This window comes from Palaemon carinicauda, unplaced genomic scaffold (genome assembly GCF_036898095.1).
Source record: "Palaemon carinicauda isolate YSFRI2023 unplaced genomic scaffold, ASM3689809v2 scaffold69, whole genome shotgun sequence".
Taxonomy (NCBI): Eukaryota; Metazoa; Arthropoda; class Malacostraca; order Decapoda; family Palaemonidae; genus Palaemon; species Palaemon carinicauda.
In genome coordinates, this window is record NW_027171971.1 from 4,980 (window position 1) to 31,172 (window position 26,193).

General features: G+C 41.5%; 1 protein-coding gene across 3 annotated transcripts in view; it reads right to left on the reverse strand.

Annotated features, from left to right (window-relative positions):
• Positions 1–1,979: 1,979 nt before the first annotated feature.
• LOC137637362 (uncharacterized) overlaps positions 1,980–26,193 on the reverse strand; it is a 268,617-nt gene continuing 244,403 nt past the window's right edge. For 2 of the 3 annotated variants that reach the window (XM_068369589.1, XM_068369590.1), the window contains exons 4-6: positions 16,311–16,403; positions 12,035–12,232; positions 1,980–3,903 (exon numbers count right to left, since the gene is read on the reverse strand). In XM_068369589.1, coding sequence (XP_068225690.1) covers positions 2,500–3,903; positions 12,035–12,232; positions 16,311–16,403 — 1,695 coding nt within the window. In that variant the 3' untranslated portion in view covers positions 1,980–2,499. Of the gene's footprint in view, positions 3,904–12,034; positions 12,233–16,310; positions 16,404–24,329; positions 24,552–26,193 lie in introns of all 3 variants that reach the window. The other variant, XM_068369588.1, reaches the window with a different exon arrangement.

Here is a 26,193-nt window from a genome sequence, read left to right on the forward strand (position 1 = left end):
TTATCATCGATAAATATCAAAATATAAGGAATAATGAATTGGACAAAGAAATAAAAACAAATCACGTTAGACTACAATTCATTACGTTCCAGGATATATTTAATCAACGATCCACATAACTCAACACCTTTATGTAAACCTCCGGTGATCGGCGAAGCTCCAAACACTTAAAATTACTCTAAATTCTCTGTGAAGCAGGAGCTAAAAATTACACACTGTAAAGAATAAATACTCAACTTTCCAGAGGCAGAAGTAGTTGGAGATTGCATGATAAATCCTCATATATCGAACACAAACGTTACAGCAACAGGGAAAACCACCGTGCGAAACTGCTACGAAAATAGGAATAAGCGCCATCTAGATACTCAATAGTAGTACGGGAGGAAGGGTAACCTTGATAACGGCTCCCCTTCTATTTTGGCCACTTTTCCCCCCTCGAAGCGTAAACGCTATTCGGGGTGAAGATTGCTATGTGTCGTATCAAGATATACGTCCCCTGATATTATGCGATATCCTTAAGAAAAATTTTAAGGATATTCGCGCCAGGAGTTAGAATTCTGGAGACCTAAAGGTTAATTCTCTGGGAATATCACTGCAACCAAATATCCCTTAGAAAGCTACCAATAGGAACCTTCCATCAGGACGACAGGGCTATCTCACCCAAAAATATATTTTTTGCATCGCTCAAAATCCGTTTATTACGATAAATCTTTTGGGTCACCCCTGGAAGTGATAGGTAAGGCTGTTGTTTAATCTTTATTATGATAAATCTTTTGGGTCACCCCTGGAAGTTCTAGGTAAGGCTGTTTAATCTTTATTATGATAAATCTTTTGGGTCACCCCTGGAAGTGCATCAAACTGAACTGGATCTACTAACAGATATAATGTAAATCTATATAAATACATTACAGTAGTTCAAAGGCTGACGCACTTTGCCTCAGGTTGCTTTTCAATTCACCTTGCGTCTAAAAGCCATAAGATAATCAAACAGGCCTGGAACTACGCGATGACGTTGTCGTTCACACACACACACACAGCACAAACCTGAAAAGGAAACTTACTAAATTTCTATACCCAAATATATACATAAACAAAGAATGTTTATATATATATTAAGTGTAAGAAAAAGTAAGTAATAAGTAAAGACAAAACATTAATGGCTGCCAAGCGAGGGTGAGAGCAGACACATCTGCCCATCACCCGAGCCAAAAGCGAAGTGAATCAGTTCACCGGTGTGTGAGGGGGGAGGGGTAGCTAACTACCCCTCCCCTACCCCCTCGCTAACTAGCGAGGGGTAGTTAACCCTCGTTAAAAGTCTAATGGCTCGCCATTTCAGCTACGCCGAAAGTAATACCCCATGTAAATAGCGTGGTTTGTATTTCGGTTACGGAACAAACTATATTTATATGGCATTTTCTGAGCACTTTATCCTAATTCATTAGGTCCTGAACTTACAAACTAAATTGGCTCCAAGAAGCTACTTGTTAAGTAGAATTTGGTTTTCCATCTGTAAATGTCAACAAATAGTCAGGTTTCAAATGAAATAGATGTAAGGTTATTATAAATATTTTGCTTTTTGTATTAAATGATAAAATACTGTTTTATTACAATATTTCTTGATCTTATCTTTGTTAATTTCAGTTGCATTTGTTTGTATCTGAATGTTTGAAAGTTGAGAACTTGAGAACCTTCTGTATATAATATGTGGATGAGTATAAAAATAATTTTATTCCTGTATAGAAAGAAACGACAAAAATAAGGAGACATCTATTAAATGCATAAATGAACAATGCTGAATCTTGCAAAATTAACTGATTTCATCTTGGGAGTCAAAAAAAAAAAAAAAAAAAGACTATTATTTAGGTGTCCATTAGTTTAAAGATAACAGAAAACTTTTTCTTATAACAAATGTGGTAGATATGAACTAAAAGCAACTAACATTTTCTTTTTCATGTTGAGATTCAAAATAAAACAACAAGCAACGTTTATATTTATTTACCTCTTGGAGGGATAAAGACAATGTTAGCCCAATGCAATTTCTAAGGCAAAAAATCTTTTTCCTATTCAACAGTGTTCACCAAGTTGATTTTCATTTTCGTAGTCCTGAAGAGACAGTATTCTTTAACCTTTGGCACAGTATTACGAGAAGGTGTACGTATATTTTTGGATATTATTGGCATTACAGTACTGTCCATTCATTTGTTAAGCGTACCTCAGGCAAATATAGGATTTGGACAATAACTGGTAACTTAATAAATGCAAACTAAAAGACAACTTCATAAAACGCAAACAAAAAACCAAATTAATTTTCCATATATTCTGTAGCACCAAAACTCCTAATCTTACCCTCATCATCACTTCATTCTTAACCTATTTATATGCAGTCATAAAACTACTGCTTATAGAATCGTTAGCAGTATAAAAAGTCATCTCATTTTCTTCCTCTTCATTCCCCGTAGCGACCTCCGGTTCGTCGACATCAGTAAGACCAGCGACGTCTCAATCTGTATCCTCCTCCATTTGTTCAGGGTTTTCCTGATCTGAGGATTCATCCGAGGTTTCTGTAAGATTTGCTTCGCTCCTGTTAAAAGAGTTCAAGCTTCCCTGATGTTTTGCAGACTTCATTTTCTTTAGCTTTTCTTTCAAACCTTCCAAGACAGATTCTACTCTCGATATGAGACGCTCTAGTTTTTCTTCCTCCTCATTACGACCTTGGGGAAGGTTTTCTACTCTGGTATACTCGGCAGCACAATCCCCGGTATACCTACCAAAGTTGAGTGGGTGATAATAAAAATCATCCACGACCGTTTTTCTTGAGTTCACCGTTATTTCAAACGACTTGCAAGCAGCGCCAGGGATCTGCAAAAACTTTTCTCTGTCAAAGTTTCTCACATTCTCTCTCAAAACATTTAAATTAGCGACAACCTCAGATTCCTCACTGGTATCCGAGACTCCCGTATGTACTCCCTGTATATTCAAGGGATGAAAGGGAGCAAAAGGAGGCATCGGATACTCTTTACCATTGATGGTCAGCATTGGTGAGCGCACATTTCTGGTTTCAAACTCGTTTTCTACGGGGACACGCTGAGAAACGGACTCATCTGAGGAGCCAAAACTATCTTCGATGTTCGTTTCCGCAGGAGAATGAAGCCTTAAATTTCCATGAGAATCATCATCTGTCTTTTTGCAAGTCTTGTCAACTCCATGAGAATAATTGGTTGGCGATTTATCTTTTCTTTGTAGACGTCTGTCCTTTCCTGAACGTAATGCCATCTTTCTACTACTGACAGACCTTGCTTTGTTTACTGTGGAACTTTCGTTGTCACATTTCACACTCAAGTCAAGTTTGCTCTCTCCATCTGAACGTAATGTCATCTTTCTACTACTGACAGACCTTGCTTTGTTTACTGTGGAACTTTTGTTGTCACATTTCACACTCAAGTCAAGTTTGCTCTCTCCATTTGGCCATTCCACTCCGCTAACATACACATAGTTTCGCTTAATGACCACTTTGGGAAATTCACTCTCTTCTTTGCTTGTATCCGGAAAACTAACTCCAACACTAGTCTTCGGCCTACATCCCAATGATGAACTTCTACTGCGGGACCTAGTGACTCTGGGGGAGGGAGGAGTGTGTGCAGGCCCTCTGCCCTTCATGTTCTCAGCCCAAAGAAAATCTGGGGTAGATGAACTTTCTGAAAGAATTGTCTTCGCAGCATTGCTGTCGTCGATGGTAGTCGAAGAAGGCAGTCTCTTCAGCGTCAAAGATCGAACGACCGCCTCGACAGACTCTCTCGTGAACTTTGCCTTTCCGTCGACGTTGCGTAGACTTTTGATGAGCACGCTATAGGCTCCCACTCCATGTTTCAGGAGGCGGCGGCAGTGATCTTGATCCATAGCAAGCTGCAATTGAATACAATATGAGTAGTGTTTCATATACATTGTCAATCTTAACAACTAAATGATTGAATTCTGTTAACCCTTTTACCTCCAATGGACGTATTAGTATGTTTCACAAAACTCATCTCTTAACCCCCATGGACGTACCGGTACGTCCTTGCAAAAAATTGCTATTTACATTTTTTTGCTTTTTTTTGATAACTTTATGAGAAACTTCAGGCATTTTCCAAAATAATGAGACCAACCTGACCTCTCTATGACGAAAATTAAGGCTGTCAGCGCAATTTAAGAAAAATATATTGCAAAACGTGCTTGAAAAAGAAAAACCCCCAGGGGGTTAAGGGTTGGAAGGTTCCAAATAGCGTTGGGGGTAAAAGGGTTAAACGGATAATATTTTACAAGGAAGACCGACTGAAAAGTAGTCACAAAACAGAATTAACTAACGTTAGACAATGCAAACAGTTCGAAACTTTAAACTTTGAAGGGGGTAAAATAGAAATCGCCTAAAGTCACACATATTCAACTTAGAACTTACTTAATTCCATCATTCCTTGTGATTTTATTTGTCATGAAAGTTAATTTTGATCTAAGTTTTGAACACTGTTGATGCAGCGGACTGGAATTAAATTTCTTTGTAAATACTTAAAAGCTTATATACATTTTCTTATTCCTTTTGCACAAGGATAAAATTACAGAATTTCCTTTATACATCATACATATACCAAGGCACTTCCCCAAGTTTTGGGGGGTAGCCGACATCAACAAATGAAACAAAAACAAAAAAGGGGACCTATACTCTCTACGTTCCTCCCAGTTCCTCAGGGCTCCAATAAGGAAAGCATTGATGTACGTAAAAAAAATTAGGAAATGAAGAAAATAAAAATGTTTACAAATAATAAAACAATGAAGGTAGCAAGGTAAAAACAAACATGAAATAGATGAACTAAGAATTGACATGAAAATGAACCTACTAAGAAAAGTTTGTTGGGAATATCATTGCAAATTTTGGTCATGGACACTAGAAGACTTCAAGAATTAACTGCATGTACACTATTACATGGTTAATGGTGATAGTATAGAAGAATAAAAGAATTAAAACATAGCATTAAGAGACAAGGCAAGATTACTTGAAAAGTCTCAATATATATGACAATGTCTTCGAAAATTGTATTTTTCCTAATATACAAACCACGAACTACTCTCTCTTGGGTTATCTGGGGGCTTCAGCTCTCCCACGACCAGAAATCCCCCCCCCCCACACACACACAAATCTGCCAACCACCCTTCCAGTACAACCTCCTCTATTGACCCACAATGCACCTAGAAGGACCTCTCAGGATCACGCATACCTAGGACAGCTTAACCCTTTTACCCCCAGGCTCTTTGGAAATTTCCAACCCTTAACCCCCAGGGGGTTAATTTTTCCCCAGCACATTTTGCAGTATATTTTTTTTAAATTGCTCTAACAGCTTTAATTTTTGTCATAGAGAGGTCAGGTTGGTCTCAATCTCTTGGAAAATGCCTGAATTTTTTCAAAAAATTATCAAAAATATGAAAAAAAAAATTTTATAGCATTTTTTTGCAAGGACGTACCGGTACGTCCATGGGGGTAAAGGGATGAGTTTTGTGAAACATACCAGTACGTCCTTTGGGGGTAAAAGGGTTAACTAACCCCATTCCAGTCTGAAGAAAACTACCGATCTCGACTCCTACCGAGAGGGGTTTCCGTGAGGAAGGCAGGATGGGTAGTAACCCGAGAGTAGTTCGTGGTAAGTTAGGAAAAGTACAATTTTAAAAGAAATTGTCATTTGTTCCAACACGACACTTACCACGAACTACACTCTCTTAGGAGACTTAGACTTAGGAGGAGGGGAAATGGACCCAGGTAGGAGAGGTGCACCTGGAGGTCGAGGAGAGGGGGGGGGGGGGTATTGGGAAAATCACTCTTACAACAATACCAGAGAACCACAGATAAGACAATGGAACAATCACCCAGCCAACATCATCTTGATCCAAAGGTAGCTGCCCTATAAACATGCGGGGTTGGGGGTTTTCTTGAAACCCCCCCCCCCGTTTATAGATTTGAGACACTCTACTGCTCCCCGTTCGGCATAAAGTAGGTAATGTATAGAAACAGTTAGATCCCTTCCCGAGACCTGAGAGAACAGTCTTTGCCACGTTCAATAGCTACTCTGTATCAAAATTTACAGTCACATATCCACGAGAGCAACTTCGTGCGAGTGAGACTCTTTGAAGCGCCCTACGCTTTGGGACTTCTAAAAGATGGTAAAAGCTTCATTTTACACAGAGCAGAGAAATGTTTTTTTTTATATTGAAATGTAGATACCGTAGTTGAAACAAAAACACGAAAGTAATAAGCCGCTTGAATAAAAGGAGAAACAAACAGTTATCCAAATATCAAATGAACTACGAATGATGTCGTTAACTGCTAAAAATTTGCAATACCATACCAAAGACCCTTGACCTTTTCCTTGCACTGGACGACTGACCTATTTGTATAGGACTGAACTACATAGAAACTGAGTCTCTACTAGGGGAATGGGCCTTCTATTATCATTATTATTATTACTTGCTAAGCTACAACCCTAGTTGGAAAAGCAGGATGCTATAAGCCCAGGGGCCCAAACAGGGAAAATAGCTCAAGGAATAGGAACAAGGAAAAATTAAATATTCTAAGAACAGCAACATTTAAAAAAATATTTCAATATAAATTATAAAAAACTTTAACAAAACAAGAGAGAAATTGAGATAGAATAGTGTGCCCCAGTGTATCCTCAAGCAAGAGAACTCTAATCCAAGACAGTAGAAGACCATGGTGCAGAGGCTATAGCATTACCCATGACTAGAAAACAATGGTTTGATTTTGGAGTGTCCTCCTAGAAGAACTGCTTACCATAGCTAGAGTCTCTTCTACCTTTAACAAGACGAAAGTAACCACTGAACAAATACAGTGCAGTAGTTAACCCCTAGGGTGAAGGGGAATTGTTTGGTAATCTCAGTGTTGTCAGGTGTACGAGGACAGAGGAGAATATGTAAAGAATAGGCCAGACTATTCGGTGTATGTGTAGGCAAGGGAAAGTGAACCGTAACCAGAGAGAAGGATCCAATGTAGTATTGTCTGGTCAGTCAAAGGGGCCCATAACTCTCTAGCGGTAGTACCTCAACGGGTGGCTGGTGCCCTGGCCATTCTACTACTGACCATCAACTAGGATACTGACCTGCCAAGGATTTGAGAAATGAAGAGGTACCGTATTTCCCGCGGTACGAGACACTACAAGCGGTAGGATGCAACCTACAGTATATTCATCCAAATAATTTTTGGAAAATAAGAAATTGAGTATTTCCCAACCTATCGTAGCAGCAATTCCTAGTCAGCGATTTTCGTGTGGTTTTCCGTCTGGCACGGTAAATTTTTATATTTTGCTATATATTCATATTAAAAAAAACACCAAACTAATCTTAGCTGATACCACAGTAACAATGTTTCCAAGTGTTTGTTCACATAAAAGCAGTGTTGCCAAATGATCGTGATGAAATTTCGGCGGAGAAGTAAAATTCCAGCAATATTTCCTTAATTCCTCATGTACACATTTCATACTAAATTATTGATCAAATAAAAAATAATCTAGAATTTCACAAGGCAAAGAGTTGAGGAAAGACAGGAAAGCCTACCTATAAAAAAAAACCTAAGCATCTGATCAGCGCCATCTATTGCCGACACACAGAACTAACTGGCTAAAAAACTGTACAGGATTTGGTATTTCAGAGGGTTCATAAATTATTTTACTGTAACAGTTACCCAATAATTGGTCTATTATTATTCATCTAGTGATTTTCCATATACTTGTATTAAATCGTGTTGATCATTAGACCACCTATATTCTTTTTTCAAATTTATTTAGTTTGTTGCCTGTTCATTTACTTTCTCATTATTATTATTATAATTAATATTACTTGCTACAACCCTAGTTGGAAAAGCAGGATGCTATAAGCCCAGGGGCTCCAACAGGGAAAATAGCCCAGTGAGGAAAGGAAGAAGGGAAAAATAAAATATTCAAAGAAGAGTAACATCATTAAAATAAATATATCCTATATAAACTTTAACAAAAAAGAGGAAGAGAAATTAGATAGAATAGTATGCCCGAGTGTACCCTCAAGCAAGAGAACTCTAACCCAAGACAGTGGAAGACCATGGTACAGAGGCTATGGCACTACCCACGACTAGAGAATAATAGGTTTGATTTAGGAGTGTCCTTCTCCTAGAAGAGCTGAGGACTCCCTTCCTTTACACAAGATGAGTTAATACGAAACTTAATATGTACATGTAATATCTATTAACCCTTTTACCCCCAAAGGACGTACTGGTACGTTTCACAAACCCATCCCTTTACCCCATGGACGTACCGGTACGTCCTTGCAAAAAAATGCTATAAAATTTTTTTTTTTTCATATTTTTGATAGTTTTTTGAGAAAATTCAGGCATTTTCCTAGAGAATGAGACCAACCTGACTTCTCTAAGACAAAAGTTAAGGCTGTTAGAGCAATTCTTAAAAAATATACTGCAAAATGTGCTGGGAATAAAATAACCCCCTGGGGGTTAAGGGTTGGAAATTTCCAAAGAGCCTGGCGGTAAAAGGGTTAATATCATTAAACACCCGACTGCATATATCACCTTTAGAATATGGTTAATCGTAAGACTTTACACATCTAGAAAATGCAAGTTAAAAGTTAGGCTGTGTGTTTAATGTATATACAGTATAATATTGCAAATGCTGTATAACTTACAGAATGTGAAAAACACACAGCCGAAATAGGACCTGTGCACCTGAGACTAAACTATAGGTAGGAAAATTAGTGGTGGGTGGTCTAATATTGTCTTAGGCTTGTTAACCCTTTTACCCCCAGGCTATTTGGAAATTTCCAACCCTTAACCCCCAGGGGTTATTTTTTTTCCAGAACATTTTGCAGTATATTTTTTTTAAATTGCTCTAACAGCCTTAATTTTTGTCATAGAGAGGTCAGGTTGGTCTCATTCTCTTGGAAAATGCCTGAATTTTCTCCAAAAATTATCAAAAATATGAAAAAAAAAATTTATAGCATTTTTTTGCAAGGACGTACTGGTACGTCCATGGGGGTAAAAGGATGAGTTTTGTGAAACGTACCAGTACGTCCTTTGGGAGTAAAAGGGTTAACAGCCATATTTTTCTCATACCATATAGAGATATGGTTAGAGAAGATACTCTAATTTTTCTGTATTTAATGTGACGTTTGTTTCTAGAGGTACGGGTTTGTGCTTACATTAGTAAAATAAGGGCATCTGGAAGTGGCCTTATCCTCTATTACGTCCTGTTTCAATGTATAATCTCAGACATTGATGAAGTACAAATGTACTGTAAGTTAGAATCATCTATACCAGTGGTTCCCAAACTGGGGGGCGTGAGGACAATACAAGGGGGGCGTGAAGTCATCTGCTCGAAATTACTTATTTAAATGAATAAAATCATTAAAAGAACAAATCTGTCATTACATACATGCAAAGTATAATTATAGCAGTCACTCCAACCCGTTTTCTATTAAGCTAGTTCTCTTTATACGTTAAAATTGCAACTCAATTTTGCCAATTTGGTAATGTTCAAATTTATTTTCGCTCACTTAACCAAATGCTTCGTTTTTAGTTACTGGAACGTACTATTACTTGTATGAGTGGCTTTCATTATTAAAATGTAATACAAATAGAAATCTGTTTTCCTGTACAATGCTAAGAAATAAATGTAATAATCATTTCATATATAAAAAAAGAGTGGGGGCGTACGGGTCTACTGGAAGCAAAAAGGGGGCGTCAGGTAAGATAGTTTGGGAACCACTGATCTACACATTCAATATACACCATTAATTGATAGTTTATACTTGAGGGGCAATATATTCAACATAGGCTTCTTGTTTTACATATGGCGTCGACATTGCTACAATTGTTATCAGGACTTTAGCTAGCCTTACTAGATTGCCAGATCCCAAATTCCCCCCCCCCCCCCCCCCCCGAAGGATGGAAATACATAATCGTGAGCTTAAATGGAAATATAAAAACCATGAGTATGTTTTTTCAATGCTAGATTTTTTTTCATAGTGTAGCCTGATAAAAAACACCCATCACAGTTTGAAAAGAACACTGGTGAAATATTTCCATCTGGCAGCACAGACTCGAGCAAGCAAGTAGCGGATGACATGCGTTCATTATATCAGCGCCAACTGTTGCCGACGCGACCTATTAAGGCGGGCAAATGGTCGCAGAAATTCAAGCATCGTTCCTGTCTTCCCTGTACTGCTGCTAAGAGGAATATTTTTTCTGTGGTTTGTGTGACTAGGTCTATAGTCTATTTCTTTTAGCGATGCATATTTGCACAGACTCGCAGCATTGCTCTTTTAGCTCTGAAAAGTTTCTGGATCGCTGATAGGTTGGACAAGATAATTCTAACCAATCAGCGATCAGGAAACTTTTCCGAGCTAAAAGGGCACCGCCGCGAGTCAGTGCAAATATGCATCGGTAACTTGGTAACACTGTGTGACTCAGCAGTGAGATGTTTTTTCAATTTTCTATTCAGCAACAACTATCTCTATTTTAAAGAACCCATGCAACAAAGTCATCGCCATATTATTGCTTTATTACAAATAAGTAGGGGATTCAGCGTTATGAAGCTTCATCTGTGGTGGATAACTGGGGAGGGTGGGCTTTGGCACCCTGGCAGTACCAGCTGAACTCGGTAGAGTCCCTTGTTAGGCTGGGAGGAACGTAGAGAGTAGAGGTCCCCTTTTTTGTTTTTGTTTCATTTGTTGATGTCGGCTACCCCCCAAAATTGGGGGAAGTGCCTTGGTATATGTATGTACGTATTACAAATTAACAAAATATGAGAAAATATAAAAATGACAAATTTATATTTTTCCTAGTATACAAACCTGGAGCTATTTATAGGGTATTCTTTCAGCTACGCCAAAAATATACCCCATAAATAGCGGAGGGTTTGCATCTACGCCGGAACAAATACTGCGACAAAAAGTAATACATCGTAGCGGCGTCTGCTTGGATACCACTAGTTGGCATTTAAAAAAAAAAAAAAAAAAAAAAAAAGTATCTTGTTGCCATGATTAATTAAAAAAGTACATTCAAAATAAGTTTATTACATCGTCACCCTCATAAACTAACTGCCTAAAGTCATTTTCTCCACTTGTTGGGAAATAAAAAAAACCTCATTTCCTAATTCTTTATATTATTGTATTGAGCTTCAATTAACAAATCCTAATTCACAAATTCTTCTATTAAAAATTTGTGAATTGAAGCTCAAGACAATGATATAAAGAATTAGGAAATGAGAAGGTTTTTTTTTTATTTCCCCAACAAGTGGAGAAAATGACTTAGGCAGTTAGTTTATGAGGGTGACGACATATGAATGATGATTGTAGGCTTATATTTTACGTCAGGTGTGTGTGTATGTGTCATTGCTGAGGTGTTTGAGAGTTGTCAAACGACCCTATACAACTTTATCTTAGTGTTAAGATAACACTAAGAGAAAAAAAGCGAGTCTTATGACATGGAAAATACGGTACTTCATATATGCATCTCAAACACCGGTCCTTTTCAGTGTGGAAAATATAGTAAAGGATATTAGACAGCATACAGTACCGAGCTTCAGATATACAGTAACGGGTTTGTACTTTTAACCCTTTTACCCCCAGGCTCTTTGGAAATTTCCAACCCTTAACCCCCAATGGGTTATTTTTTTCCCAGCACATTTTGCAGTATATTTTTTTTAAATTGCTCTAACAGCCTTAATTTTTGTCATAGAGAGGTCAGGTTGGTCTCATTCTCTTGGAAAATGCCTGAATTTTTTCAAAAAAATTATCAAAAATATGAAAAAAAAAAATTTTATGCATTTTTTTGCAAGGACGTACCGGTACGTCCAAGGGGGTAAAGGGATGGCTTTTGTGAAACGTACCAGTACGTCCTTTGGGGGTAAAAGGGTTAACGTAATTAGTTCTTTCAAAATATGCAAGAAACAAGTACTGTATTGCTTTGCTTTTCACAAGACATGCAAGGACTAATATCTACAATGGAACTCACCTTATCCAAGGCTGTATTGGGAAAGACTTGCTGCAACAACGCGAGAAGCTTCGGCACTTTGGTCTGCAGGCGCCCCTTCAACTCGGCAAGCAGTTGATCGCTGAGAATCAGACAACATCGGCTCCAGGAGAAGTCTCGCCGGATGATGTCGTGCGCGTCATTAATGTAGGTTTTTAACTGTGTCTTGAAAAAATCATCCTGTAAAATAAAATAAAATTAAATTAGCAAGAAAATACTATGCTAGTCAGTGGCTCCACCTGAAATTTGTAAACTGGTATTAAAATAAACGTACGTAAACATCATCTTAACCCTTTTACCCCCAAAAGGACATACTGGTACGTTTCACAAAACTCATCCCTTTACCCCCATGGACGTACCAGTACGTCCTTGCAAAAAAATGCTATAAAAATTTTTTTTTCATATTTTTGGTAATTTTTTGAGAAAATTCAGGCCTTTTCAAAGAGAATGAGACCAACCTGACCTCTCTCTGACAAAAATTAAGACTGTTAGAGCAATTTAAAAAACATATACTGCAAAATGTGCTGGGGAAAAAATAACCCCTTGGGGGTTAAGGATTGGAAATTTCCAGAGAGCCTGGGGGGTAAAAGGGTTAACTATATTATCTTGAAATGGTGAATCATATTTAGTGACATAAACAATAATCATTGTGAAAAGTTTAGCAATACATAAGCTGGTTAAATCAAATTTTTATGAATTATAATCATCATTAATAATAAGGGATTTTGACGAAGGAAAAATATTTCTGGGAGAGGATCCTGTGTCGCCCAGTGAAATGCTCCTCTAGCACCATTTCTAAGGCATGGTTATTGCTGAATATACCAGAGAAAAAAAAAAGAAGAGATGCATGGAATGCCAGGAATAAACCTAACTCGCTCACTCATTGAGTGTCGGTATAGAAAACTGCGGCGTGATTGAACCCCGACCATAGATCCCTCAACAATTAGACCTCTCCTTCATCAACATCTCTCCACCCTCTCTACCCCTACATCTCCCCACCCCCCTCAGCACTTGCGTTTGTCAGACGTGTTTTGTTTTGCTCCGTGTTGTTTTGTGTTTTTTTGGAAGATGTCCGACGTTTTAGAGATCCCTGCTCCCAAGTTGAGTACAGTGATGCCTCAGCATACGAAAGTAATCCGTTCAGGATATGGTTTCGTATGCTGATTTTTTCGTATCCTGAGTCGCGTTTTACATGTAAATAGCCTAATCCGTTCCAAGCCTTACGAAAAGACACCTTTTCTTTCATAAACACGCTAAACTGTAGTAATAAACATGCTATGCAGCCATTTCTATCATTCAATAATTAACCCAACCGTTAAAAACAGCCTAATCCATTCCAGAAACCACCATGAGATTATTCAATAATTTAGTTATAGCCTAGTTATCCCCTCCAAGCCCTAAGAAAACGGTCCGTTTTCTTTACTACTGCAAAAATGTTACGGTACTGTATGTAAAGCATTTGGATCAGTGAAGGTGTATTGTTACCTGTACACCTAAATTAAGGGTTGATACCCTGAAAAAAAAGGTACTGTACTCTCGGCGACGAGTTGGGATCTCGCAAGCTTTTCGTATCCTGAAAATTTTTTCGTATACTGGGGCATAAAAATATTTGTATCGCTTTTCGTACCCTGAATTTTTCGTAAGCAGAAACTTTCGTATCAAGAGGTATCACTGTATTATATTTGTCTGTTTGGGCTTTCTAAGTGGTGACACTTATCATTCTTAACCGTGTTTGGTGTTTTGTTTTCGCTGCTGCTTGTTCCCACCAGTGAGGAAAATTCAAAAGATTTACTTTACTTGTGATTTTCACAAGCAGTGGCACCACAGTATATCGATTCACATTTTCTTCCAACTGCTCTGAAATTAGTCTATAATTTTCTAGGAAAATCACACATTTCTAAAGTAATTTGTATTTTTCCTAATTATACAAACCTCAGTGGCCACTTTCCTCTTGGTAAGGGTAGAAGACATTTTAGCTATGGTAAGCAGCTCTTCTAGGAGAAGGGCTATCCAAAATCAAAACCATTGTTCTCTAGTCTCGGGTAGTGCCATAGCCTCTGTACCATTGTCTTCTGCTGTCTTGGGTTAGAGTTCTCTTGCTTGAGGGTACACTCTGGCACATTAACAAAACAAGAGGAAGAGAAATTAGATAGAAAAAAGTTTTTGTTTATACTGTATAAGAAATATTTATTCTAAAGTTATTACTGTTCTTTGTCGATGTCTCAGAGGATGTAGATACAGGAGAGGAGGTTCCCAGCCCCCTCGTCCCGTCCCTGCTGCTGCTTCCTCCGATGCCTTAGATGACCGCGGAGGTAGCAGCAGTAGGGGATTCAGCATTATGAAGTTTCATCTGTGGTGGATAACGGGGGAGGGTGGGCTGTGGCACCCTAGCAGTACCAGCTGAACTCGGTTGAGTCCCTTGTTAGGCTGGGAGGAGCGTAGAGAGTAGAGGTCCCCTTTTTTGTTTTTGTTTCATTTGTTGATGTCGGCTACCCCCCAAAATTGGGGGAAGTGCCTTGGTATACATATGTATGTATTACTGTTCTTAAAATATTCTATTTTTCCTCGTTTCCTTTCCGTACTGGGAGGTTTTCCCTGTTGGGGTCCCTGAGTTTATAGCATCCTGCTTTTCCAAAATAATAATAATGACGACTTTACAAACCTGTAATGACCACTAAGAATTTAATCAATTTACATTCAATGTGTTGGCTAATCAGCTGACAAAAAAAAAGAAAAAAAAGTATCTTGTTGCCATGATTAATTAAAAAAGTACATTCAAAATAAGTTTATTTATTACATATGAAATAAGGACAAGGATAACACGTGAGAACACAAGGGAAGGATAAGGTAACCACACGGGGACACAAAGGGATAGCACAGGGATACCACGTGGGAACCACGCGGGACACAAAGGAGTCTGGGACATAAAGAGTCGCACTGAGATAAGGAGAGCGTCAAGATGATATCGCGCCGCGACCAGAGAACTTACTGAGGACCGAGACCCAAGCTAGCAGGCTGCCTGACACGGGCCTAGCCTCAGGGCACGTATCCTACCACCTGAGGTTAGACCTCACAGAAAACGGAAGTAGGGTAAACTACACAAAACTCTGGTCGGATGAGAGGAGATTCCAGGTAACTCCTAAGAAAGTAGTTCGAGGTAAGTTTCCGTGTTGGAACAAAGTTGAAATAAAAGATGTGGACAGATAAAAGCTAGACGAGTAATAAAAAAAGTTACGTAAGGACCTACTAATACAAGTAACAAATATACGTTACTTTTACCATGCAAATAGATAAGAGTAAAAGCGAAATACAATACCAGAAGATCCTCAACTTACATTCATAGAAACAAACACATATCCAACTGATATAAATCTCGGATATTGTATCAAAAGTTCATAATGAAATACAGTATCATAATTCAATGAAGTAATCAAGATGACCTTTGCCAAATGAAACTGGACTACTGTATTTGTACGCATGCAGGTCAGCCGATGCCTAACCTACAACAAAATTCAACAAAATCTGACGTACAAACAGCTTCTCATACATACATACATATACCAAGGCACTTCCCCAATTTTGGGGGGTAGCCGACATCAAATGAAACAAAAACAAAAAGGGGGCCTATACTCTCTACGTTCCTCCCAGCCTGACAAGGGACTCAACCGAGTTCAGCTGGTACTGCTAGGGTGCCACAGCCCACCCTCCCCCGTTATCCACCACAGACGAAGCTTCATAACGCTGAATCCCCTACTGCTGCTACCTCCGCGGTCATCTAAGGCACCGGAGGCAGCAGCAGGGCCTACCGGAACTGCGTCACAATCGCTCGCCATTCATTCCTATTTCTAGCACGCTCTCTTGCCTCTCTCACGTCTATCCTTCTATCACCCAGAGCTTCCTTCACTCCATCCATCCACCCAAACCTTGGCCTTCCTCTTGTGGCTTCTCGGAACCTACTAAGTTTGCAAGCCGAGGATTTTCTGTAAATATTTCTACAATTTGCCCCCAAAATACCTTAAAACTAAGCCTCAGATTACCAAAATACCTTAAAACTAAGCCTCAGATTACCAAAATACCTTAAAACTAAGCCTCAGATTACCAAAATACCTTAAGACTAAGCCTCAGATTACCAAAATACCTTAAGACTAAGCCTCAGATTACCAAAATACCTTAAAACTAAGACTCAGATAACAATATTCTTTAATTATTTCAATACCTTCTAATTTATCTACAAAACAGTATACGAAGTGAAACTCACATAAAGATGAAAATCTGTCTTAATCTGCTCCCAGTTGAAGACGGGGAACCAGTTCAAGATTTCATTGGAAGGACACTTTTTCCGGTGTAAATTCTGTGGAAAACAAAAATGTAGTAACAGCATTAGAGAGAGAAGCATCTTTGCTAAGGATATGTTTGTATTTGTATCTTTAAGATTGATAAAGTAAAGAACAGATGCTGAGTGCATTGACCATAATTAGGTAAAAATAAAACCAAAAAGCATCACAAATTTTAAGCATTTTTGTACTTTTCCTAACCATACAAACATGAATTCTTCATGGGAGCGTGACTTCCGCAAAGCTGGTACGGTCGTTTCAACTTTTAACGAGGTCATAGGTAGTAGGTTGGCCAGGGTACCAGCCGCCTGTTGAAATACTACCGCTAGAGAGTTATGGGGGTCCTTTGACTGGCCAGACAGTAGTACATTGGATCTTTCTCTCTGGTTACGGTTCTTTCCCTTTGCCTACACATACGCTGAATAGTCTGGCATATTCTCTACAGATTCTCCTCTGTCCTCATACAATTTACAACACTGAGATTACTAAACAATTCTTCTTTGCTCAAGGGGTTAACTACTGCACTGTATTTGTTCAGTGGCTACTTTCCTCTTGGTAAGGGTAGAAGAGACTCTCTAGCTATGGTAAGCAGCTCTTCTAGGAGAGGGACACTCCAAAATAAAACCATTGTTCTCTAGTCTTGGGTAGTGCCATAGCCTCTGTACCATGGTGTTCCACTGTCTTGGGTTAAAGTTCTCTTGCTCGAGGGTACACTCGGCCACACTGTTCTATCTAGTTTCTCTTCCTTTTGTTTTGTTAAAATTTTTATAGCTTATATCGGAAATATTTATTTTAATGTTCTTATTCTTCTTAAGATATTTTATTTTTCCTTGTTTCCTATCCTCACTGGGCTATTTTCCCTGTTGTAGCTTAGAAAATAATAATAATAATAATAATAATAATAATGATAATAATAATAATACTGTAGTGGTAGGTACCTGATTGCAGGTGTGCCGAGCCCTCCAACCAAGCGTGACTTAAAGGTCTTAGGTTTTCATGGTTCGGAAAAATCATAAACCGGTTATATAGAACTAACAACTTCCGCCCTCAGGTTACAAAATTTAGGTGCCAGTATCTTATGATGTATCGCAAATAATTGTACTCTATAGAAAATAATGGCCAATTTCAGTCTTTTCTGGCTTTTTTTATTTAATCTTAGTAGGTTATGTTAGTCATAGAATGGGGTTATTTAAGGGGTCAATGTGTAATTCAAAAAAGAAATGTAATCTGGCAAAATTCTGAAATATGACAAATTCGTAGATAATTTGTATTTTTCCTAATGATACAAACCTTAGTTATCTATTTAGGGGTATTACTTTCTGCGTAGCTGAAGTGACGAGCCATTAGAATTTAGCGAGGGTTAACTACCCATACTGCTAGTTAGCAGGGGGTATGGGGGTAGCTTGCTACCGCTCCCACTCACACACCGGTGATTTAGCTCACTTTGCTTGAAGGTAGGACTTCGTGGGGGGATAGGGCTGGCGGGCAAGTTTGTATAAATAGCTAAAGTTTGCATTGTTAAGATAAATACAAATTATCTACAAATTTGTCATTTGTTCCATAACTGCAATACAAACCTACGCTATTTATTTATGGGTGACTCACCCATTAGGAAGGGTGGACGTCCCTGCTGATCTGGCTTTTTGGCTTTACCCGGGGGCTCCTTATCCGAGTATATTAGTACTAAAAAATAATGGGTCCCTGCTCCTCGCTAAAACCTTGCTACTCAATGTCCGGAGCCTACGCAAGCTGTGTGTTCAGATATATAGACTGTCCAGGTAAAGTTATTCCAAGTCTTTAGTAGGAAAAACTGTTGTAACCAAGACTTTCCCAATACCACCTCGTCAGGGTATGGGGACGTGACAGTATTAACTTAATACTAGGAACACAAGGATACATGGTTTACCTGCAGTGGTTTGAGGTCAGCTGTGCAGAGAACTCAGGATGCTGCTTTCCCCAAGAGAGGGGATGATGAAAAAAAGAATATGGGCCAGACATACCTTTTCTTTCATGCAGACTAAAACCGGGTAAAAATGCCCTCATCCCTCTGCTACTTGTCCATTAAGGAGCCTGAGGTTTAAACCAGCTGTTGTGCAGCCACCACAGGGCCGATAATGTATCGAGCCTCCTGTGGGTCACATCTTGCAGGTAGTGGGCTGTGAAGGTCGTCTGACGGTTCCACACCCCTGCTTGTAGAACCTGCGTCACTGCGAAGTTCTTCTTGAAGGCCAGGGAGGTAGCTACGCCCTTGACATCATGCGCTCTAAGGCTACATGATGGAGGATGGTCAGGATTCAGGGACAGATGGATCACCCTACGAATCCAAGCCGAGATTGTATTCTTGGTGACCCTCCTCTTCGTTCTCCCAGTGCTCACAAACAAAGCTTGCACTTGGGGACGAATACAGCTGTTCTTTGAGATATAACCTCAGACTCCTTACTGGACACAGTAGGGAATGGTCTGGGTCATCTGTTACAGAACGAAGACTCGAAATCCGGAAAGAGTCGAATCGAGGATCCGGCACTCCCGGATTCTGTGTCTTGGCCACAAACTCAGAGACGAATCTGAACGTTACCTCCCCTCATCCCCTTGCATGGGCGATGTCATACGAGAGACCATGAAGTTCACTGACTTGCTTGGCCGAGGCCAAAGCTAGTAGAAACACCGCCTTTCAAGTTAGGTGACGATCTGAAGCCTGCGTAAAAGTTCGTAGGGAGGTCTCTTACGAGACCTGAGAACTCGAACCACGTTCCATGGAGGAGGTCTCACTTCCGACCGAGGGCAGGTAAGATCATATCTTCGTATGAATAGGGAAAGTTCCAGCGAAGAAGAAATGTCCACTCCTTTGAGCCTGAAGGCTAGACTTAAGGCTGAGCGATAGCCTTTCATTGCCGAGACTGAAAGGCGCATTCTTCCCGCAAATATACGAAGAGCTCCGCTATCGCTGGAATAGTGATATCGAGTGGAGAGATACCCCTTCACGACTCCAACCACAGAAAACTCGCCACTTTGCCTAGTAGACCCCTGCGGATGACTTACGCAGGTGACCAGACATCCTGTTTGCAACTTGTTGCGAAAATCCTCTCTCTGTGAGGAGATGCTGGATAGTCTCCAGGAGTGAAGTCGAAGCGAAGCTACGGCTTTGTGGTAGATGTTGGCGTGTGGTTGTTTGAGTAACTCGTGACGTGGAGGGAGTTCTCTCGGAACCTCCGTTAGGAGTTGCAGAAGGTCCGGGAACCATTCTGCGTGATGCCATAGCATAGCTATAAAGGGTCATCGAAAGATTGACCGATATTCTGGTCTTGTTGTGCACCTTCCTCATCAGACAGGACGGGGGAAAAGCGTACACGTCGGTGCTGTCCCACCGTTGTTGGAAGGCATCTTGCCAGAGTGCCTTGGGATCTGGGACTGGGGAGCAATACAGCGGGAGCTTGAAGTTCAGCGCTGTAGCAAACCGATCCACAGTCGGGTAACCCCACAAAGTCAGGACTTTGTTGGCTACTGAATGATCCAAGGACCACTCAGTACTCATTATCTGAGACGCTCTGCTCCAACTGTCGGCGAGCACATTCCCTTTGTCTGGAATGGAGCGAGCCGATAGAGGAATCGAGTGGACTTCGGTCTATCTCAGTATCTCTACTGAGAGATGGGATAGCTGCTTTGAAAAGGTACCTCCTTACTTGTTGATGTAAGCTACTACTGTGGTGTTGTAGCTCATCACACCACAGAATGATGCGCCGAGTCTTTGTTGGATCTGTTGAAGGGCCAGGAAGACGGCCTTCATCTCTAGCAGATTCATATGGAGACACTTTTCCAATTCTGACCACAGGCCTGAGGTACTGTGGTACAGAACGTGGCCCCCACCCCCCTTCTTTTGTGGTGTCCGAAAACAGCATCCAATCCGTGGGAAGGAAACGAGAAGATCCATTTTTCTTCGTAAGTTCTCGCCTGACACCCACCACTGGCGGTTCATCTGTTCCGCAGGATCCATAGGGATCATGATGTCCGGGGAATCGCAGCCTTGATTCCACTAGGACCTGAGTCGCCCCTGGAGAAACCTCATCCTGAGGCGACCGTTGAGAACTAGACGAGCCAAGGGTGAAAGATGACCGAGGAGACGTAACCACGATTGGGTTGGAAGCTCTTCTCGTCTGAGGAAAGGGCTTGCGACTCTTCTCAGCCTTGCTATCCTGTCGTCTAATGGAAAGGCCTTATGGAGATTGGTGTCTATAATCATGCCTAGGTGAACCAGTCTTTGATTGGGCAGCAGAGCGGACTTCTCGAGACTTACCATGACCCTTAGGTCCTGGCAAAGTCCTAGAAGTTTGTCTCGGTGTCAAAGAGGGAATGACTCCGAGTCTGCTAGGATCAGGCAGTCATTCAGATAATGGAGGAGACGGAAGCCGATCCTGAGTGCACACAATGATATTAGGGTAAACACTCTGGTGAAACCCTGTGGTGCTATGGAGAGACCGAAACACAGCACCTTGAACTGGTACTCCTTGTTGTCTAAGCTGAATCCTAAGTACTTCCTTGAAGACGGATGGACTGGGATCTGGAAGTACGCGTCCTTCAGGTCCAGTATACAAAAGTAGTCTTGCGGTTTACTGCAAGACTGGCTGTGCCTGCGGTCTCCATGCTGACCCTAGTTTGCTTCAATCTGGGCCTCTGCCAACAGAGTTCGCCCCCTTGCTGATCCCATGGCAAGGGTGCTAAATGACACCGGATTCATCCTCAGGGGAGGTAAAGGTGTTGTGAACAGGACGCGATATCCCTGACTGACTACGGAAATCGTCCGGGAAACGGCCCTGAGTTGCCGCAACCTGTCTGCGCAACCTCGTAGGTATCCCTCCACTGGCGGACATGCAGGGGAACTGGCAATCCTAGCGTTTGCGGCCTCGGCTGCTCCTTCTAGGATTCTTCCCTCCCCAGGGAGACTACTTGCCTTTCTTGTCCTTGACCGGAAAGGGCTTAGACCCCACTGTCTTAGCTGCCGTTGTTTTAGTGGGACGTGGTTGCCGAGGTGCTGGAGGTTTATAGGGCTTGAATGTCAAAGCCCCATATAGGAGGGAGTCTTGGTGATTTCCTACACCTCTCAGCCGCCTGCTTCACGTCCTTAGGCTCAAACAGGTTCGTTCCCATAACAAAAGAATGTCTGAGCCTGTAGATTTTGGTGCTAAGGGACTCCCATTACTGTCTTGGAGTCCTTTCACTCCCTCCCGGGAGGGATGCAGGACTCCAACCACGACGGAGGCAGGCTCTTCTCCACCCCTATTCGAGAAGACTTTACCGCGCGAGGTGGGGTTTCCCTCAATGGTGTGATTGGGGAACGTCTCACCTCCCGTGACTCTCCTGAGGGCTGGAAAACTTCGTCCGAAGGTGAGGGAGAAAAGTCTGAGGGGGGAGAGTGCCTGCCTCGAAGACTTACGAGGAGACAGCTACGTCCTCGGAGAAGTTACCTCGTCCGAAACTCCTCTTTTCCTCATCGGGGGAGTGGATGCAGCCAAGGATTTGTGGCTCAACTTAGAGAGAACAGCTTAAAAGCCTGTGCTACCACTCTGATTAAAGTCCCAAACCAGGCTGCCGGCTGACGGCTGCGCTGTTAGACACTCCCTCTGGAGGGGAAGTTGCCTGTAAAAAGATAAGAAAGGCATGTCCCTAGGCCTTTCTGGAACCTTTCCCCCCACCAGCAAGCGTGCTGTGCTGTGCTGTGCTGTGCTGTGCTGTGCTGTGCTGTGCTGTGCTGTGCTGTGCTTGGGGGAGAGGGGGGGGATGTGGCGATGGCTCCCTTACCGCGCGATGTCCGGCAACCTCGCGCGGGGGAGGGCGCAAGGTTGAGCTGGAAGATCGGTAGGTCAGCTAGCAGGACGATCAACCCTGGAAGTTCTGCTTGATCCTCCGAGGCGGGGTCTCTATGAGAGACCTCTCCCGCGAACGAGAGAGGTACCCTTCGTAGAAGAGACTTGGAGACACTCGCAGGCTGAAGCACTGGAGAGCGCCTGTGTGCAATATCAGGAAACTCCAACGATGTGCGCTGATGCGCAGGTGAGCGTTGGCGCGCAGGGGAAACCTGGCGCTTAAGGGAAGTAGGTGCAGTATTTGCCCATACGCCCTTTTTTCCCCAAAGGGATCGATGCCTGTTTAACAACAGGATGTGTAGGTGTCCACAGCGCTTCAGCAGTCAGGAACGGAGATGGCAGGTCAGCAGGTCTAGGAGATGGCGAATAAATCTGCGGAGAGGTCCGGATCAGCAAGCTGAGCTAATCAGGAACAATCCTCCGAAGAGGAGTCTCTATGAGTGGCCTCTCTCCCGAGAGAGGTGAACACTTCGTAGAAGAGACTTGAAGACACTGTTGATGGCGGCCCTTAGGGCTGTTGGATCAGCAAGCTGACCTTATAAGGAGCAATCCTCCGAAGAGGAGTCTCTATGAGTGGCCTCTCTCGCGAACGAGAGAGGTGAACACTTCGTAGAAGAGACTTGCCAAGACTGTGCTCCACCCCTGAAGGAAGAGAAACTCAGCAAGGGGGAAGAAAAGTCTGGCCGAAGAGCAGCACAGTAGTCGACAGCAATTATTAAGGTATGGGAAGTCCTCCCTCTGCAGGGAGAAGATCTCACACCTGGGGAGGGAACCTCCCTCGGAAGGGAAGTTACCCAACCCCTGAAGGCGAACCTCCTTTAGCATTCTAAGATGATCTGAAGTGCTGGCATGTTGTCACTGGAGAACTTCTAAGAGAAGAGATAACGCCCATGACGACGTCCTTTGAGGGACGGCAGCGACAGCAGACTCCCCAGGCACAAACAGGACGGCTCTGCTTCGTTGGCACTCTTTAGTCAAACGAAGAAAAACTGCATAGTTAACTGGGAAAATAAAATTAAATAATTATTCAACAGAGATTCCCCAGGGAGGAACTCCGAAGAGTAACCCCGAGGGAATAGCAAAAAATAAGAATTAAAAATTAAGTATGCGCCCTCCTACCCCACTGACATTCACGGGAGAAGGGGGAGGGCGGAGTAATTGTAATAAAAACAGAATTATAACAGAATTATAATTATCTAAATCATCTAAGAATGTTCACTAATAGTAAGAACCACTGACCCCCGAAGGAAAGTGTTCCCCACGGAGAAGCTGAAAAGTTAAAGATACAATTAGATTTCATAAAAAATAATCGAGATAAATAAACAGAATAGCAACCCAACCCGCAACGGGAAAGGAGCTTCCGTAATAGTACGTAGTAGTATTAAGGGGTGAACGACCTCGAGTAGAGAGAGAGACCATAGTCAATCTAAACTCCCACATTCCCTTCGCTGAGAATCCAAGTTCCCCGTAGGAAAGGAGGAACAGTGAAGATAATAGATGAATGAAGAAAGTCCAGCGATGACGATTCCCCACGGCGGCCGAGTTAACAGAAAAGCCGAAGGAACGACCGAAGGACCAAGAGGGAGAGGCCGTACCCCATGACGAGTAACCGTGGTGGCCCTGCACTACGCAGGTGTCATTGTCGTACATCACACACACAGCACAAACACTGAAAAGAAAACTTACTACATTTCTATACACAAATATATACATAAACATTAAGAATGTATATATATATATTACAAGTATGAGAAAAAGTAAGTAAAAAAACAAAAAGCATTAATGGCTGTCAAAGAGGCAAGGGTGAGAGCGGACACGTCCGACTACCACCCGAGCCGAGAGCAAAGTGAGCTCAGCACAGGTGTGTGAGGGGGGGGGGGGGGTAACGGGCTACCCTCCCTACCTCCCCTAACTAGCGGTGGGGTAGTAAACCCTCGTTAAAATTCTAATGGCTCGTCATTTCAGCTACACCGAAAGTGATAACCCATATTAAATAGCGTGGTTTGTATTTCAGTTACGGAACAATTAAAGTTTTGTTTCAAGTACTTAGATGTATAGGAACAACTAAAAAAAACTACAACTCACAAGTAATTCAGCTGCCACATAAAGCTGGATTAAAGTTCCGTATAACCGACGGCATCGCTGGAACGAGATGATCTTCAACAAATCTTCCAGGAGATGCTCGAGAGGCTCCATGTTCTCTGGCGTTTTTTTCTGCAGACAACAGCTGAAGCCTTCTGCCGAGGAGGGGGAATCCCCTGAAGAAATCTGGCCTCAAATTTACTTCTTGAAACATTGCTTCAATTTCTGAAAGATGTATTCAATTAAATGTCAGGGTACAGTTTCACAGTACTGTAATCAAAATCAAAAAGTGTGATTTTCCTATTCTCTGAAATCTAAACAATCCATATTTTCCAAGTATTTTGTATTTCACCTAGCTATACAATGACCGAGTCCTTTAAATATAAAATTTTTTCAACATATTTGAATTTTCCAAACCATAAAAACCTGAGTGTTTTAATAATTAGGAGAAATATAAATTAAATCTATGACTTGTTCCCATACATAATAAAAACCTTAACCCTTTAACCCCCAAATGACGTACCGGTACGTTCTTGAAAAACACTGATAATTACATATTGTTACATATTTTTGATAATTTTATGAGAAACTTCAGTCATTTTCCAAAAGAATGAGACCAACCTGACCTCTCTAGGACAAAAATTAAAAGCTTTTTAGAGCAATTTAAAAAAATTATATAGCAAAATGTGCTCGAAATTTAACCTTATGGTGGGGGTAAAAGGGTTAAACCTTTAAGTGAAGGCTCATCCTTAGGATGGCAGAAATATCGATGTACTTCGATTCTGTAAAAGAAGCGAAAATCATGACTCGCGTCAACCTCTTAACTACCTAAGCGTAGAGATATCACAGGAGCTAGACAAGGCCCCCGCTAAGGATTAGTGGACACTCTAGGAGGAATCTACATCCTTCCGGATATGAGAATCCGAATGTATAAGTATTATGACTGGGAACACACCTCCTCTCCATCCTTCCCCTTGTACAGATGGACGTGGAAAATACTTCAATGAAATAAAGTGAAGGAAACGTTCTCTGTCGAATAGCTTACCTGCATGGATCGTACGATACAGGTACGTAGCGTCGCGATTGTTAAACCTTAAGGTAGGGGAGCAAGAAAGGAAAAATCAGGTACGTAGCGTCGCGATTGTTAAACCTTAAGGTAGGGGAGCAAGAAAGGAAAAATGCCCAGACATTCTTACGGCACCTTTCATTCTCGGACTTGTATCGCAACCGCTATCTAAGAAAAGATGCTTCTTGTCCCATGAGGGTGCTAGGCTTCCTATACAACCTGCTGAACAGGTATCACAGGACCTAAGGAAAATGGGTCAAGGGAGTTGTGGGTATACTCCTGCAGGTAGTGGGCAGTGGAGGTTGTCCAACGACTCCAGACGCCTGCCTTCAGCAACTGCGCCAAGGACATGTTCTTTCTGAATGCGAGGGTGGAACAGATTAATTTGACTACTCAAGGCTTCTCTCAGAAGCAGAGTATGGGAGTTTAATGGCCTTACAAAGCCAGAAAGTGAGTGTGTTCTTGGGGATCGGCTGAGGAACAACTTATACTCTAGCTTGAAATGTCTGGTTCTCTTATGATAGCACCGTAGAGCTCTAATACGACAGAGAGGTAGGTCCTCTTGATCGTTAGTCACATCTACAAGAGGGTCATAGACTCTAGGGTTCCGAGTCTTGGCTACAAACTCTGGAACAAAGGTCATTAAGACCTTTTTCCATCCTTCATAATGACGAACGGCATAGGAGATGCCATGCGACTCGCCTACTCTCTTCATCAGCGTCAGACACCTGTCCAATGTTCAAGGGCTCCAATGGAGTGCGTTTAAGGGGACCGCCCGAAGGACTCCTTAAGTCATGAGAT